The sequence below is a fragment of the Pelobates fuscus genome, chromosome 1 (genome assembly GCF_036172605.1).
Source record: "Pelobates fuscus isolate aPelFus1 chromosome 1, aPelFus1.pri, whole genome shotgun sequence".
NCBI classification, from domain to species: domain Eukaryota; kingdom Metazoa; phylum Chordata; class Amphibia; order Anura; family Pelobatidae; genus Pelobates; species Pelobates fuscus.
The window spans coordinates 50,625,677-50,644,226 of NC_086317.1; the positions used below are offsets into that span (position 1 = coordinate 50,625,677).

Genomic DNA, 18,550 nt, shown 5'->3' on the forward strand with positions numbered 1-18,550 from the left:
AAATAATTTAGTTACATCAAACAACGTTAAAAAGAATAATAGTAACATTCTAGTAATAAACAGGTCAGCACAATGCATTTTGACCAGTGAGTTGATCTTCCTCAGGTGCATGGACCTCAGAAAGACCAGCTCACTGGTGGAAACGTGTTGTGCTGGCCAGTTTATTACAATCGAGGCTATGTTTTTTTTTTGTATCCTCCTCACTTAGTGTGATTTGACTTCTATATTCCACTTCCCATCTCACAACTATTTGTTTGGTATTTCATTCTATTTTAAGCCTGTAGAATTATCCGATTTCTGTTTAGTTGAGGACAAACCCTGATCACCTCTAAAGTGAATATTGCAGGATTGCCACGCCTAGTTCATCCAAAGGGACATGGACAGCTGCTTTGCTGATTACAGAATGATCCTTGGTAAGGCATTAATGAGCAGTGACTATAAAAATGCTGTATTGGGGGGACGGGGCCTGACCATCATGGAGGAAAGACATGCTCTGCTGTAGCTCCTCTCCGATGTTGGGAATAAATGCATGTCTTACCCTCATTGAGAGTAAGATGGAACATTTTAAGCGACTTACCCGATTCATGATCCTACTGAGACCTAATGCAGGGCTTCACTGAGAGACTGGAGCTCATTAACTGCTTGACTCGAAACATGCGGCCTGAGACACACCCAACAGGGAGGCAGCCGATCCCCTGGGCTTGAGACACGTGTCGGCACCCGCTGCTGCACAAAAGCCCCGTTACCCCCCCCCCCCAGACCGTTGGGGGTTATCCCGGTCAAACCACAGGTGCCTATCCTGACCTAATGGCGGAGCAGGGCGATACCTTCGAAGGCTGCTGCACACTATAGTGACCAACCTAAGATGGCGGACGCCATATAGATCCCCGGCGACACAGAGGAAAAGCAGGACTTTGCGACTTGGCATATGCTGGAGGAGAAGATGCACCACCCTGCCCAGAAACAACCAGTTGCTGAACCGTCACACGAGCGACTGCCTGACTCGCGTAAAAAATCCACAGCTACTGCAACAAAACGAGCCCCAACATAGCGGCGGCGCAAGACGCACCAGAAACGAGCTGCAAGCAGGAGGGTGCCGTTACGACCCAGCACAGGGTCTGTTACACACTCCCAAGTTATAAACCCTGGCTTAGTTTGCAGGTTCCCAGCGAGGATCAGAGGCCTGTCTATTTAATATTCCCTTGGCAGGGGTAGGGTGATAAGGGTCCTTGACTAAAGTGGGAAGAACTCTGGGTCCTCCATTCTACCCTCTCACTCTTGCTTTGTGTAGAGACACAACAACACTGTCTATTAATCTGTTTATTCTCTTTCTCTTAAAGCCTGCTCCTCGGCCTAGTACTTATCTCCCATACCTGGAGACTATGTCATACAAACTCACATGTTGATTTAAACTTGTTTATACCTAAAATTGTGCAGATTCCTTGTCTTGCATTGTGCTGCAATGTTGGTTTCTTCTTATGCCGTTATGCCCAGACTGTGAATATGTTCTCTTTTACGTGCATTACAAAAATAAAGACTTATATAAAGTGGGGGGAAAAAAATGCTGTATCAGCTTTATCTGTTACATATTACACAAGGCCAGTTTAACCTGCGCTGTGCATGCTGGTGTCATTTCACAGTAAACGCACTGAACCAGTTCAATGAGTTCCTTAGTGATGGGGCTTGTTCATTTACCAATCACTGTAATATCATATTACACGTAAAGGCCAGTATACAATGTACATTATCAGATTACACACACATTGTAGCATTTACAATAAGTTACCTATTAAATTATACAATCTAGGGAATATCTTTAGAGGACCGTATAGGACATACATGTATTGAAAAGAATTCTGAATACAAAATGCATTTTTACAATTTAGAAATCCAAGTAAAGACAAATCATAATTTATACTGCTATTGGACTGGTGCCTTTAGACTGGACTTTTGTATTAAAATTAAGTTCCGTACACACTCGTATTATGTGTTCAATGATTTTTAGTGCTTTCTGATTGTATTCAACCTTATTTTATGATAGGAAAATTGTCTATGTAATAATGTAAAGAATCAAGTGTTGCCCAAGCCTGACATCCTAATTTCCTACATATTCAATTAAAGTTCTACCAAGTGGATCCTCGGCTCCCTGAACAAATCACTCCGAACTCCAAAAAAGCCCTCAGTGGAACCAAATATTAGAACCATGCAAAAAAAAAAAAAACACACACAATGATGATTTGTTAAACATCTGATTTTGTTGCTGGCTTTACCTTACCTTTTTATAGATCAGTCCAACAACCGAAGTTTTAATTTTCACAGCCGTGAGCATATTAAAACGCTGGTAGACCTGCAGAACCAATGTTTGCAAAATAGTGACCACAAGAAGAGCAACAGCAAAGATGTATCCATTCCACGCATTGTCTGACCGGTTCTCGCAGAAAAAAATCATCTGTCTGAAGACAAAAGCAGAGGTAAATTTTATACACACGCCCTGTAATTTTACAAAAAGAAACCACAAACATAATCCAGTGTACAATTATCTGCTCTCTTTGTATGTGATTAAATAATAATAATAAAAATTAACTTGTTAAAATGTCTGCAGAGGAGTTTACCTACTTTAAAATTTGAGGACTTGCAAAGGCCAAAATATCAGCTACTACTTTCATCAGAGCAGCCTGGACAATCAAATATTTAAACGTATTCCATAACGCCCGGAGTAAAGACGCTCTCCGATAGTTAGAGCCCTGTTGATACATAAAGAAGACCGCAGTTTTAATGGCACCAATAACTTTCATTGTATTTACATTCACACAGTTAAAGGGACATTATAGTGTCAGCAATACAAACATGTATTCCTAACACTATATTGTTAAACTAACGATTCAGCTAAACAGCCCCCCTCAGATCACTTTTAAAAGGTTTTAAACTTACCTTTTCTCCCACTTTGTGCCAGTCTTGCTGCGGTTGGACCCAGCTCCGTGGCTGAGATCAGTCTTGATGATCTCAGCCAATCCAATGCTTTCCCATAGGAAATCAACATTTCCTCATAGAGATGCATTGAATCGGTGCATCTCTAAGGGGAACGTTCAGCGTCTCCATGCAGAGCGTGGAGCATTGAGATTGTGCAGCAATGAGACAGGAAGTACCTCTAGTGGCCGCCTGAATGACTGCCACTAGAGGTGTTTCTAGGCAGAAATGTAAACACTGCCTTTTCTATGAAAACACAGTGTTTACATTGAAAAGCCTGCAGGGACAGGCTATAGACACCTGAACCACTACATTAAACTGTAGTGGTTCTGGTGACTATAGTGTACCTCTACATGCATGCTGTTTTAGCAATTAATGGTGCATTCAGATGCAGATTTCTTAGAATGCGCATTAGGAGATAATCTAGATAGCCATTTTGGAAGCCTACCAGCAGCTTCAATGCCTTTGATAGTTTTATATATATTTTTTTATTCACTGGACTTTCACTGTGCCTCTAAATTGCAAAACCTAAGGGAGATTCAGGATTATGACCAGCATGGTTAATTAGAAAAATAGAATGTGATGGCAGATAAGAACCAGTCTGCCCAATATTTCAAAATACTTTTAATTAGTACCTGGCCTTGTCTTAAGTCTAGGATAGCCTTATGCCTATCCCACGCATGCTTAGGCTCGCTCAAGGTGTTAACCTCTACCACTTCAGCTGGAAGGCTAAATCATGCATCCACTACGCTCTCAGTAAAGTAATACTTCCTGATATTATTTTTAAACCTTTGCCCCTCTAATTTAAGACTATGTCCTCTTGTTGTGGTAGTTCTCCTTCTTTTAAATATAGTTTAATTTCGACCAAGCTCCAGTTTAGGTAAATTTTGGAAAACTTAGTGGTGGCTTTGTGCAATTTAGAGGATAATATATTTACTATATCATATATTTAGATTTCAGATTTTTTTTTTACATTTTGCTAAAATATTTCAGAGCCTCGTAAATCACAGACCTGAGGCAGTTACCAACAGGTAACTTTCCAACCGTTGTGGAATAAACGTCATGTATCATGATGGGCCAAAGAGACAGACCGGGGCATATTAGTCACATGACAAATCGAGCTTTATAGACAATTTTTTCAGTTAATTTTGCACTGAGATATCGCTCTACATTATCAGGATATGGGACATGCTGGGCAAAAGGTTGAGGTTACACCTTTAAAACAAATCTGGCACTCCCACGAATGCAATGAACAAATAATAAACGTTAAAATAATTGTGCACTCTACATTAAATTACATTTATATTTGAATATATAAAAGGAAAAATAAAGAAAAGGCAAGGCTGGAACTTTGTTTATACATCTCAATTTAGCATTTGCACTTTTAATTTTCATAAATTTTCCATAAACACTTTTTTTTACATCTGCTGTTTATTAATACACCAAGATACTTATAGGTATTTTAAATTTTGAACATGCTTTGGTGATCGTAAACAGCAATACATTTAGTTAATTATTATTATTATTTTATTATTTACATAGCGCCATTAGATTCCGCAGCGCTGTACAAAGGGTGGACTAACAGACATGTAATTGTAACTAGACAACTGGACGCACAGGAACAGAGAGGTGGAGGGCCCTGCTCAATGAGCTTACATTCTAGAGGGAGTGGGGTATAGTGACACAAAGGGTAAAAGTAGGGGTACGAAGTAGGTTGTTAGAAAGGTATTCACTGAGTGCTTAGTAGGTAATTTTTGACAGTTGCAGTAGAGGAGTCATGGGAGGTGGGGGATAAAAACCTGCCAACAGTTTAATTGATATGCTTTCTTGAAGAAGTGAGTTTTCAATGATTTTTTGAATGAGTGGACACAAGGCCGGCGCGTCCATAAGGCGGCACAGGCGGCTGCCTTAGGGCGCACGGGCTCTGGGGGCGCAAAATTTCAGTGACCGGCAGGAGGGAAGCTCTCCCTCCTGCCGGCCACCATCTTGCCCCCTGGCGCGGCTGTGCTGTGCTGAGATCAGACGCGGCGAGGGAGCTCTAATCTCACCGCTCTGCTCTCTCACGCGCTGTCTACTGATACTGCGGGAGCCGGAATATGACGTCATATTCCGGCTCCCGCAGCATCAGCAGACAACATCGCGCGAGGGAGCAGAGCGGTGAGATTAGAGCTCCCTCGCCGCGTCTGATCTCAGCACAGCACAGCCGCACGCTGTGAATGTATGTGATGTGTGTCTGTGAGTGACAGTGTGTGTGTTTGTGAGTGACAGTGTGTGTGTCTGTGAGTGACAGCGTGTGTGTCTGCGTGTGTGTCTGTGAGTGACAGCGTGTGTGTCTGTGAGTGACAGCGTGTGTGTCTGTGAGTGACAGAGTGTGTGCGTCTGTGAGTGAGAGTGTGTGCGTCTGTGAGTGAGAGTGTGTGTCTGTGAGTGACAGCGTGTGTGTCTGTGTGTGTGTCTGTGAGTGACAGTGTGTGTCTCTGTGAGTGACAATGTGTGTGTCTGTGAGTGACAGTGTGTGCGTCTGTGAGTGACAGCGTGTGCGTCTGTGAGTGACAGCGTGTGCGTCTGTGAGTGACAGCGTGTGCGTCTGTGAGTGACAGAGTGTGTGTCTGAGTGACAGCGTGTGTGTCTGTGAGTGACAGAGTGTGCGTCTGTGAGTGACAGAGTGTGCGTCTGTGAGTGACAGAGTGTGCGTCTGTGAGTGACAGCGTGCGTCTGTGAGTGACAGCGTGCCTCTGTGAGTGACAGCGTGCGTGTGTGTGAGTGAGTGCGTCTGTGTGTGTGCATGTGAGTGTATGAGTGTGTCTGTCAGTGTATGATGAGTGTGTTTGTCAGTGTATGAGTGTGTGTCTGTCAAATCAGTGAGAGTATGTTTGTCATTGAGTATGTGTGTGACTATCCGTGTGTCTGTTAATGAGTGTCAATGAGTCTGTGTCTGTCAGTGACATCTGTGTGTTTGTCATTGAGTGTGTGACTGTCAGTGTGTACAGAGTGTAGTGGAGCGGAGCGCGGTACAGGAGCTTCTGTTTCCTGTACCTGGCCAGACTGACAGGAGGTGCTCACAGAGAGAGCACTCCCTGTCAGTTCGTCCGGGTACAGAAAACTGAAGCTCCTTTAGGGGATCTGCTCCGCTAGGCAATGCAACAATAGAGGTAGGAGGCACACCGGGAAGGGGAGTGTGACCACTAAAGAGGTGTGGGGTGCACCAAGGGACAGGGAGGGAATGGGAGAGAAACACCAAGAGACAGGGAAAAGAGGGGGGAGGGGAGAAGAACACTAAGGGACAGGGAAGGGACCACTAATGGTCGGGGAGGGGAGAGGGGCTGGTTAAGAGGCACATAGGTGAAGATGTTTTTTGGGGGGGAGGGAAGGGGGGGGGGAAGAAAAATGCATCTTCGCCTATGTACCTAAAAATCCAAGCACCGGCCCTGAGTGGACACTGGGTAAAATTCTTATGGAGAAGGGAAGGGAGTTCCACAGAAGAGGTGCAGCCCTGGAAAAGTCTTGGAGGTGAGCGTTAGAGGTGGGAGTACGGACAGAGGATATACTTAGGCCTTTGGCAGAGCATAGGGGGGCCTTGACGGGACATACTTGTGTATTAGGGAGGATAGGTAGGTTGGAGCAGCATTATGTAGGGACTTGTATGCAAGCACTAGAATTTTAAATTGAGTCCTATATTTAACTGTAAGCCAATGCAGGGACTGACAGAGCGTGGGAGGTGTGAGCGGACAGGAAAATTAATAGAGTATTGAATAAATGTACCTTTTTGTCATGTTCCAAGATTTCTTTTCTCCAGGAATTTTCAAAAGCAGGATAGATATTGTAAGAGGAATCATCTTCATTTAACTCAAACAGATCGTCTCTTTCGAGAGGTTTCTTATAGCCAAGACTTATTACCCTGCAAGAAAATAACAGGTAGTGAATTCTTAAAGGAACCTTCCCAACTCTAAACGCTCAAACTTTGCAATAAACAGAACAAAATCATACCACAAAGTCAGAGGATCACAAAGGAACTGGGATAACAGTACTTCCTTCAAAACACCGTGACCATTACAGCTCATGGGTCTTTGACAGTTGACCCTCCTGTCTACATTAAACCATTTGGGAGCAGTTTGAAATACATCAGGGTTCTCCATGGCACCCAAAGTTCTGCAGTGTCATGGATAATGCAGAAGAAACATTGCTGCAAAGGCTGCCGACCATGGACAGCAATGACTGAATGCAAGCACTAGGTCAGGTTAGCACAGCTTGGAAGCTGAATCTCCCACGTTATCTCAGAGATTGAAGAATGGGAGTTTGCATCCACTTAGGTGATAGGTAATCACTGTGAAAACCTATTTAAATTATCATCAACTGAAACATTTAATATCTTTCACTTCCTTACTCACACGTCACCTTAAAAAGTCCTCTTGACTAACCAAGCGTTCAGTGTTAATTTCTTTGTGCAGGGGTGATAAACATTGCGTATTCAGGTTACACTGGGGGATTTGTAGTCTTGCGCTAATTTCACAAGAATGGGCACACACTTACCTTTTCTGGTCCACAATTCAAATATCTGATGTTTCTGTGCTTTTCTGCCTCTGCCCTAATAATACAATAGAGGGACTTGACGTGTTCTATTCATAGTTTGCTTCATTTTGGCTCTTATTGCAAACTGGGCCTTTATTTTCTTTTTTTCTTTTTTTTTTTCTTTTAAATAAAGGTTTTGGAGGGGGATGTGTTAAAACATCAGATTAGCGCATGTTACTCCTTATCATAATCAGTTATGATTGAACAGTACCTGCTATACCAAGAGTAGGTGATCTTACTGAACAAAGGGGCATTTTTCTCAGGATTGACCTTCTGAAATGGCAAAAAAGTGGAGAAAACATTTTTTAATACAAAATAAAAGTACAATCCTGCGCATAAATGTAATTCACAGACTTTACATAGAAATACCCTTGAAAAAATAAGTTAGTCATGATCAGGTTTAGAATGTGGAGTGTTTTACAACTTGTTCATTATAGCTCCATCTTGCAAAACAAATAAAGGTTGCTAGGTGCAGCTAATTAGAGTTATTAATTACACACCTGGTCCAGGCATAGATAGACACAGGCGCTCAGAATCCCATTGGTTTCTGATTAAAAGATTTACAAGGTCATTTACCAAAAGTGATAATTCAAAGTGAATTTAAAATTTAAAATGAAAGCAGCTGCACTCGGAACATAGTTAAGTTAATTTTTCTTGCTCGGCTATATTGGACTCACATTTAAATTTCACTTTGAGTTTCCTTAGTATTCTCACTTCGCCGAAATTCTCTGATAGAGAAGATCATCAAAACTCACATCAAAGTGAACGGATGGGAAGGTTATGATGACAGTGATCTGTGCAGGTCGCATAAAACCACAAACTACCAAATCGAGCTGCCTAGAACTGGACTAGGGAACCTTTATTTTTTGACCGTAGGATAGAATATCTGGCTAGTCTTCATTCTTTTAAGAACCAAACCAGATTAAAACTTTCTTAATTTTGTCACAGGATCCTACAAGTATTCTTAGATTTAAGTGCACATGCATTGATCCATGGGCAAGTCTTCTTATACCTGGGTAACATGGTCATCTATAGACATACGCTGTACTCTCCATTATCTTAATCACCTACACTTTTCTTAAAATCACATTTATTATCCGTCTTTCCCACAGATGTCATTACTTCCATAAAACCTTCAACCTGTCCTTAAAAAGTAACGATAGATGCCCGATGGGAATATTACGGTTATGGGGGGAGGGGGGAGGAATACATTTTCAGTGAAAGCTACTCCAATTGTTTTTGTAAAGTTTCTCTTAAGTTGTAAAACGACTTACCGAATAAAAAGTAAACACACAAAATATATGGAAGTCATTAGTAATAACAATGACTCACACCATGTGATATTCAAACTTGTCATGTGGTTTATATTTGACACGATTTTAAGATGTTTCCTTAAATGTGAGATTGCCTTGAACTATGATACTTTTATTAAAGTATGGCATATCCCACTGCTGAATTTATATTGATATTTCATTGTAAACTGCCAGGCAAACTGTTTGCTGTCTTTTTTGGTACTATAGGAGATGTGTTACTAAACACTAGCATACTTAAATCCTACATACACGTCTGCTTACAATGGTATTAAAGAAATGAACAAGTTAACTCTTTTATATCACAAAAATATCTCGTCGTCAGATTAGTGACACTACTGCCCAGTGTAGTTGTTATGGTGCTGGGAGTGCCCATCACAATGCAATTTGTCAATGTATTTTAGGATGGTTGGCCAATTTATCAGGACCCCAAGGTGCCCATGATGCATGTCCTGCAGGAGAAACTTGATGTCTTCAAAAAGTTAAAGCATGGCTTATACAGCACCATGCACTTTGGCTGAGAGCACTCAGCGGATTCTCCCAACCAATAAGCATGGCCCTGCTTTCTCATGGGACCTAACTGGATTCTCCTCCATGGAAAAGCATGGCACGTGGCTGCAGGTGCCCAATGGAAGCCAGGTAAGTTTAAAAAATTCTAAAATGTTTTGTCAAAGTACACAGGGCACTCCTGGCACCATAACCAGTACAGCAGTAAGATTACGCAAACATAGATTAGGTCCCCTCTCGAACACCAGCAGCCTCCTTGTGTCAAAACTATAGAAGGAGAGCCATGTTTGTATTTGCCCCCCTGACAGACATTTGCCAGCCCTCTCCTGTTTGAAGATAGCGCAGCTGCAATAAAGTATTTATTGTAGACAGTTACTTGGCCAAGTGAATATCTTGCCTATTTAACAAATGGTAACCCCTACAAACAGCCTGTGGCCCCACTATGGATGCATTTGTCTTAGATTGCTTGCAGTACACCCACTGAAATCTACGTGGGGATTAGTGATGCTGAAAATCTCAGATCAGGAAGAGAACTTGGTATTGGTTCCAAATGATGGACACACTCAGAAGAGTATATTTTTTATTGTATACTTTACATGTATTACACCCATCATCCTTCAAAAAAAAGTTATGAAGAATCAGTTTTAGCCTTTACTTAAGGGGCTAAGCAATTACAAGGCAAAGTAATTACATACCGGTACATTCTCTATTCATCATAAAAATTGTTTGAGAGCATGGTTGCTGTGTTTGGGAGGAGAGACACTGCTGATAAGAAATAGTTGCAGAATTTATCTTATCAGCTGCATTCTTCCACACCTAATAACACAATTACTTGTTAACAATGAACAAAAAATAAATAAAAAATATGCACAGCAATTACACCAACTTGTAAGAAACACATTTACCACCTGCTTGTGACAACTTTTTTTCAGGCTGCCGATGTGAATGTTATCCAAATTTTGTTTGCAACATCTGCATGCAGCACAGACAGCGTGGGTCGAGCTATTTCTACCCAGGCCCAGGAGAGACAGAGAAAACCATGGAGCAGGTATTAAACTGGGTTATATGTACATAGTGAACCTACTATAAGTTTACAGACAGATGGGACTACTCTTGGGGATAAACTTATCCCATACACTTCTTGTATTCAGTTGTTTATTGAATAAGACTTTCTCTCTGCTGTGGGAGCAGTCCACCGTTATAAGGAACATATTGCATTTTAATGCACTATCTTCAAAATAATTAAAAATAGTTGGTCATTTTTACCCCCAAATGTCACTCTTAAACCAGGAAAAAAATCACTTGTGTTGACAGAGGATGGACATAAGAAGTGCTGTGTAACTAATAAAAATATATTTCTCTCTCTCTAATCATCATTGCTTTTATATGACTAATAAATTACTAATGGTCACACACTATATATATATATTTATATATGGGACATGATCCACAGGCTAGAAGTAATTGGAATTGGACAGCAACTGAAACCATGGTATCTATAACTAACCTGCACTAGCGCTATATAAAAACTGCTATGTAAGGACTACAGATGAATAGATATGTCGATAGATAGATAGATAGATAGAACTCCTACCAGCATTTTCATTTTATTGTGGGTGGGGTGAAACATAGGGCAGTTTAAGTTATTGCAGATTGTGACAGCTAGACTAGGGAGGATCGTTAAGGTAAATTATCAATGAACTAGACCTCAGTGACATTACACAACATAAGAGGCAGAGAACTGCTCCCAACAAACATTACAATTATTTACTGAGCAGGTTATGACTGGAGTTTAGATCTAGAATTAAAATCATTATATGATTACTTGGGACAATGAGAACTCTTTGCACCTATCTGTACAGTATGCAGAGTGTCTGGTAATGATCTTCACAAAACACAGTTTGTGATTAGTAAACAAGAGACAGTGATCATCACCTTTCAAGGACATGAGGTGGGATTTGTATGTTTTTTCAGGATATACTCAGTCTTTTAAGAATCAGTGAAACCAACTGGTATAGAATGATATTAATGTATCTGTATTAAATATGAAACTTCACAACATGATTTTATATAACTGTGATAAATGAAAACAGTTTTTTTACACACAATGAGAACTCACCTTCCCACTGTCAGAGAGGCTCTCGTAGCCTGCACTGCTCCCTGTGAGTGCTTTCAACATGTCACCTCCAGGTAGAAGAACACAGGTAGAAATCACCTGTTACAGTCATACATGTGCCAGCTTTAACCAGGGGGCGATGCAATCCAATGCAGAGTCTGGATAAAGGGGACACTTTGCTAGAGAATCTCAGTTAATCATGATCCAGGACTAAGCTCTGTGGTGGGATTGCAGGGACTTGTGAATAGGTCTCTCTTGTCATGAGAGCACAGTCTCAGCTCACTGCCCTTACACACAGCTTCCGGGTCTGTCACCCAGAGCCTCCACCTTCCCTGTTACATGTTAGCCTAAGACATGCCTCTCAGCCAATCACAGGGTCCTGTCCTGTACACACAGCACGTGCTGCTCGCTAGCAATGTGTCTGAGCTGCAGTGATGCTGGTTTACTGTTGTTACATTTAGTTACTATATATCACCTAATATTACTTACAGGGATTTTCTGCTGCAGTGTTCAGTAGGTGCTTATAGAATGTTGCTCACAGATGTCTTGTGTGTGTCCCGCCTCATTCATTAAGCCATGGAAGCTCCAGCATTGGTGATTGTGGAATTATTATTATAGAGGTAAGGTTCTGAATAAGCAGTAACTCATACTCCTCTTTGTAAGAATAGGAACAATAGTCACTCTCCTCTGGGACTTCTGGCAATACAATATAGGGAAAAGTAGGGAACCCTATAATTAGCAAAAGGATAGGCAGTCATGATATTTGAGTTGCCATATTAGTCCTGTAGTAGATGCAAAATAATGAAGTATTGAAAGTCCTTTTAATAACTTTCTTAGTAGCTTAAAGGGACATTATAGTCACCAGAACCACTACAGCTTAATATAGGGGCTCTGGTCTCAATAACCTGTCCCTGCACACTTCTCAATATAAAGAGCAGTGTTAACATCGCTCAGTGGTTAGGTGATAAGCCCCACCAAAAAACACAAAGTGTGAGTGCAGCGCCCATACATAGGTTACCAACGTAACCATGTAGGAAAATACAAAAAAGCTAAATAAAAATGCAACTCTGTGTAGAAAAAAAATGAGAGAGAGAGAGAGAGAGAGAGAGATATGAGTGAATACAACAGTTGGATTAGTCTTTTAGGAATAAAGGCTGTAAGCGTATAGTTTACATTCAGTTTATTTTGCAGAAATAAAACAAATAACCCAAAAGTAATGTGTTCACGTTAGTTGACTGGCTCCAAGTCTGTAGGTAGATTGTCAAATATAGGGTGACAATGCAAAAAAGACCAAACATGCAACTTCTTTGCATGTCTTGGTTAAAGGTTAAAGCGCACCTTTTTATTTTGTATTTGGTTAACCCTTTAAGGACCAAACTTCTGGAATAAAAGGGAATCATGACATGTCACACGTCATGTGTCCTTAAGGGGTTAAAGGTTGTTGGAATCCTTGGAGAGTGAATTTTTACCTTTAATAATAGTGAGTCCCTAAAATTCCTTTTCTTGTATAGGGTGACAATGCTCTCTTAGAAACCTAGGATGCAGTGTGTCAGAAAGGAATCACTAATTGGTGTTGATTTCAACAAGAACATTTATTTAAGATAAACTGATAAAATAAAAAAGTAGTAACTGTTAAAAACTAATATAAAACACTGGAAACCATTATCCAAGACACATTGAGCCTGTCTCTCCTGGGTTCAAATTCAATTTCCCACCAATGTGGGTGTTCCTTTTGGGGGGACAGGAATGTTCTCAGTTCGTACTCCGGACATTGCTGCCTAAGAACACTTGTAGTGGCAGTCACTCATAGGGCGACTAGAGGTGCTTCCTTGTCCAGTGCTGCACAGTGTACAGCACTGGCGTTCAGCGTTTCAATGATCTGCATGGAGACTCTGAATGTTCCCCATAGAGATGCATTGATTAAATGCATCTCTATGAGGAGATGTGGATTGGCGCATCACAGCATTTTGCAGCGCATGCACAATCCTACAATGCTTTGGGAAAGCTTTGGATTATTGAGGTCATGAAGAGTGATTTCAGCCAGGGAGGCAGAGACATTTTACTTTAGTAAATAATGTAAAGAAAAAAAAAAAACAGCCTATAGTACAAAATGTTGCAGTGTTAAATGTGAAAAGCAATATCACTGTATCTGTTAAAGGAACACTATAGAGTGAGGAGCACAAACATGTAAATTCTGGCCCTCTAGTGTTAAAAATGAAGGACTACTTACTGAAACATATATTTTTCCAATTATCACTGTATATAGTTTTAGAACTTTTAACTTAACTGCAATTCATTATTTGTGGAATGTACTTTTAACATCCTTTGTGGAATTGTTATGTACCAAGTGTCTTGTGTTTAAGAACACCCTGACTGCAATGCCCCCCCTGCTCATAGATAAGAAGAATGTTATGTTATGCTCTCAAGCACCAGTTATTAATTACGTAGACACTGTTGTGTTTTTGCATAAAAACCTTTGCGCTTTTATTAACCCCTTAGTGACCAGACCCTTTTGAAATTTTCTTACCGTTAAGGACCAGGGCTCATTTTACATTTCTGCTGTGTTTTTATTTAGCTGTAATTTTCCTCTTGCTCATTTACTGTACCCACACCTACTATATACAGTATCTCGCCATTAAATGGTATTTCTAAAGATACCATTATTTTCATCATATATCATATAATTTACTACATAAAAAAATCTGATTAAAAAAAAAAATAAAAAAAACACTTTCTAACTTTGACCCTCAAATTCTGTTACGCATCTACAACTGCCAAAAAACACCCGTGCTAAAGAGTTTCTAAATTATGTCCTGAGTTTAGAAATGCCCAATGTTAACATGTTCTTAGCTTTTTTTGGAAAGTTATAGGGCTATAAGTACAAGTAGCACTTTGCTAATTTTTCCAAACCATTTTTTATTTTTTTTCAAAATTAACACAAGTTACATTGTAAGACTGATATCTGTCAGGAATCCTTTTAATGCAACCATTTTACCACCAATCTATGCCAAATAAAAAATGTAAAAAAAAAAATGGACATTTTTTTATTTATAATTCTTTATTTTTGCAGTGCATGCATCATTGACATAAACAGTTGTCATCATGTAACATAAGAGTCATTCAAGTCTTTATAACAACGGTTCTAGTGGTGTAAGGTCGTTTGTCCGCACCATTTTATAGGTTTTATCTTCCAGGATTTGTCTCTCCAGGTCAGTCGGGGTGTGGCCTACTAATGCTGAGGTTTTGTGTGGGTGAGTGGCAGTCCGAGGGATCTGGTTTGGCAAACATTTAAGCGGGTTATGGGGAAGCACGGTATGTGGGATCATTCCGCATTTTGGTGTTTTTGTAGGTTCGGTCAGGCTTTAATAGTCAGAATGAGGTGCCATGTCGTGAGTCTTTTATCGGGTTACTCAGAACTGGTCCACAGTGTTGTAGCGCGTTGTAGGTTGTTTTATGTCCCCTTTCTCTGTTGAGTAATATACCCCTTACCTAGGGGGTATCGGGGGGGGGGGGGGGGGGTTATATCTCACCTGGGTCGGTGTAGGTGTGTATGGTCTCAATCTATCAGTGTCGGTTTGCAGTGAGTGTTGTACCGTGTCTGGTGGGGTGGTTGTAGTGTATTCGTATAATTGTTACAACTTGCGTGAACTAAACATGCTAGAACAAAATAACTTTTGGTCACCAAGGTAGGCATGTGTACAAATTCTCTGGGCCAGTGTGTCGGCATAAATCCCGATCAGGGGTTGGGTAATCAAGTCTCTGGCTTGTTAAACCTCTGGGCACGAAGGGTGTATTGGTGGATGGGTCCCAGTTGCGGCTGTAAGTTCCGGCCGGTGCTTCTGTGTTTGGAGGTGCTAGTCCCAGGGCTGCTAGGAACGCCTGTGAGTTGGTCATCGAGTAGAGCATATGTGTAGCTCCATTGTGTGTCGCCACTAGGGATCCCATCGTTCCCCATCTGTAAGGTATCCCTGAGGACCGGAGGTGGGCTGTGACAGGCCCAATGGATCTGTGCTACTGCAGGGTCGTCTTGGAGAGATCTTGAAAAAATTTCAGGTGTGTGCCTTAGAAATGTAGGGGCGTTTTACCTCGTAGAGCCGCCATAATATGAGCTTTGTCCAAGATGGAAGTGCAGCGAATTATAACATCCCTCGGCGTAGCGGAAGAGGAGCTAGTTGTGTTGGTGAGGCGGTATATGCCCGCTAGGGTGAGTTTCTTGGCCACTCCGGGTGATAGAATGGACGCCAGCAGCCTCCGGGTATAATGCGTTAATTCTTCCGCCGTTATGTCGGTCAGTACGCCCCCTATTTTTATATTGTTGCGGCGTTGTTCTTCCTCCAGGGTGGTCACTCTCTGTGAGATGTGATGCTGCTGAGCGTGGAGTTGGTCTACCAAGCTGCTCAGGGAGGTCACTGTGGATTGGGTAGATTTGAGTCCGTCTTCCGTTGCTGTTATGCGACCGGTGTTGGCTTGGATCTCCCTCCTGAGCAGTGCCCGGTCTGCCTCCATAATTTTGTGTAAGTCCGCGAGGAGCAATTTAAGGTCACTTTTTGTGGTCGGGGCTGAGCTGTCTGTTAGTTGTAGGCCCAGGGTGTGCTCAGACAGTGGAGGGGGTGAGGTCTCCCCGGTAGCGCTCCGGTTTGCGGGTGCTGATGTAGGTGTTTCCTCGGGCTCTATGGGCTGTGTTTTTGGTGCTGCCGGTCTTTGGAGCATGACCCCAATATCCTTTCGAGCTTTTGTGTGCGGCGCCCCATTAGCTGTGTGTATCGCTGTGGTTACGGTAGGTAAGAGTCCGGCTCGCTTGTGTCGTATGTCTCCAATAGGCAGTCAATAAGCTTGTCCAGGCCTCATGTCTGTGGAGCGTGGTAGAGCCCTTACAGGGGTCAAATATAGGGCTTTCCCCTTTTCCATGTTTGCACATTGAAATTTGCCAGATTGGTTTCCTGGGCCTATGTTGCCTTTGAGACCGTATAGCAGCCCAGGAATGAAAATTAAACCCAGCATGGCATACCATTTGTAAAAGTAGACAACGCACGATATTCAAAATGAGGTATGTCCAGTCTTTTGTAGCCACAAACGCTTGCCAAAGTTAGCGTTCATTTATGGTTTTTGCATTTTTTGTTTTCTTTACACAAAAACTGCACTTTTACTGGTGATTTTATCGTCCTGATAAGTTTTACTGTTTTAAACACTCATATTTGTGTTCACCAAAGTCTCCCGAGTAGAACAATACCCCCTATGTACAGGTTTTATGGTGTTTTGGAAAGTTACAGGGTCAATATGACAGCTCAAACAGTCCCCCTGCTGGCAGCTCCTAGACTCCTATTGCGGCAATGTGATCATATAGCCCTGGAGGGCCGGAGCTGCTGCAGGGGGACTGTTGGGGTCTCTGGCAGGCCCCCCCCAACCGTTATTTACGGTCCAGGTAAGTCCAGGGCTCCTATTTGCCGCGGTCGTACTAGGTACGTCCGCGGGGAGGGAGGGAAAGAGGGAAAGAAAGAGATTATATATTTATTTTACTTTTTTGACCAGCAGGGGGACTGCCAGTCAGTCCCACTGTGGACACCTATAGGGGCCATGTGACCGCTCTTTTACCAGGGTCACATGGCCTCTGGGGGTCCTAAATTGCAGGGGGAGGCGGGGTACTGTCTGGGTTAAGCCATGCATCTCTATGAGGAAAGTTCAGCGTCTCCGTGCAGAGGGTAGAGACACTGTGCAGCACTGCCCCAGGAAGCACCTCTAGCAGCCATCTAAGGAGTGGCCAGTGGAGTGATCACTAGACTAATGATGATCATTCTAAAGGGAATGGTTATACTCGCCACAATACAATAAGCTGTAGTTCTGGCCACTATAGTGTCCCTTTAACCCCTTAAGGACACATGACATGTGTGACATGTCATAATTCCCTTTTATTCCAGAAGTTTGGTCCTTAAGGGGTTAAACCAACAGGGTCTCAGAGACAGAGTTTTCAGAATAACTTTAGTGAGAAAAAGGAACAACGTTGCAATGGAAGAAAAAGTTGTCAAAAAAAATAAAATAATAAGGAACACTGACACCACCACTGCACTATTCCTGTCTGATTAAAATTACAAAAAAGCACAGAAGGAAAAATATGGCACTGATAAAGTAAACTATTGGTGCAAATGGAAAACACATCATTTTGGCTTAAAAACAGCCATGCAACTTTATAAACTTATAAATTAGCCCAATTGATTTTAGTAGTGGAATACATTAAAGGCAATTTTAAATGGAAGCGGTCATGGTGCATATCTGAAGGGAGTAAACAAGCAGTTCCCAAACACTGTGCCGTGGTGACGGGCACACAGGGACGCCGCAAGATATTTTCCTGGTGCCATCTTTAAAGCATCGGGAACTGTGCCTCCCTCTCCCCTGCCGACTCTGCTAGCAGTGTAATGCAGGCAGCCAGCAGGGGAGGGAAGGAGAGAGAACCCGGGGGGGCTCTAACCTGCAGCTCCGCCAGGTTTTCCTCTCCCAAGCTCGGAGCATTGCTGCTGTAACCACGGCAACGCTCGGAATCTCGCGAGAGTGAACTCTAGCCTGAGCTGCTAGAGATCACTCTCACCACTAGGACCACCAGGGATTAGTACTTTCTCTCCCCTCCCAGGCAAAGGTAAGCAGGGAGTGGGGGAATATAAACACACACACACACACACACACACACACACACTGTAACCCTCACACAACCTATCCCAACCTCCCCCTCACCCCCCACCCACTGTACCACTTATGGCCAAACTACTCCACATACACACACACACACACTACCTCCTTCACACACACAATGCACCCCTGTATACTCACTGCACCCGTCAGATATTTCAGGTAACATAGCATTGTGACATATGTGTAAAAGATAAAAACACCAAAAGAGAAAAAGGAAAAGACTGCAATTAATTATGAGCCTAATAAAGGCAAACTGGAATGATAACAGTTGTTGTGAAAGAAGTAACCACAGGTTTGCTTTGCTTACACATGAGGACAGTCATCACCCAAATCTACTGAGACTTTTACACCCTTAGTAGCAGCGGTACAGGCGCTAACTTTGTAATTGATAATTTAGTTA

The 18,550-nt window shown here is 42.1% G+C and overlaps 1 protein-coding gene across 1 annotated transcript in view; it reads right to left on the bottom strand.

Moving 5' to 3' along the window:
- The window catches only part of LOC134602991 (multidrug resistance-associated protein 1-like), a 62,532-nt gene extending 50,765 nt beyond the window's left edge, over positions 1-11,767 (bottom strand). The window contains exons 1-5 of the mRNA XM_063448530.1: positions 11,473-11,767; positions 7,748-7,809; positions 6,730-6,865; positions 2,617-2,744; positions 2,276-2,453 (exon numbers count right to left, since the gene is read on the bottom strand). Of these exons, the coding sequence (XP_063304600.1) occupies positions 2,276-2,453; positions 2,617-2,744; positions 6,730-6,865; positions 7,748-7,809; positions 11,473-11,532 (564 nt within the window). The 5' untranslated portion in view covers positions 11,533-11,767. The remainder of the gene's footprint in view (positions 1-2,275; positions 2,454-2,616; positions 2,745-6,729; positions 6,866-7,747; positions 7,810-11,472) is intronic.
- Between the last annotated feature and the right edge of the window lie 6,783 nt (positions 11,768-18,550).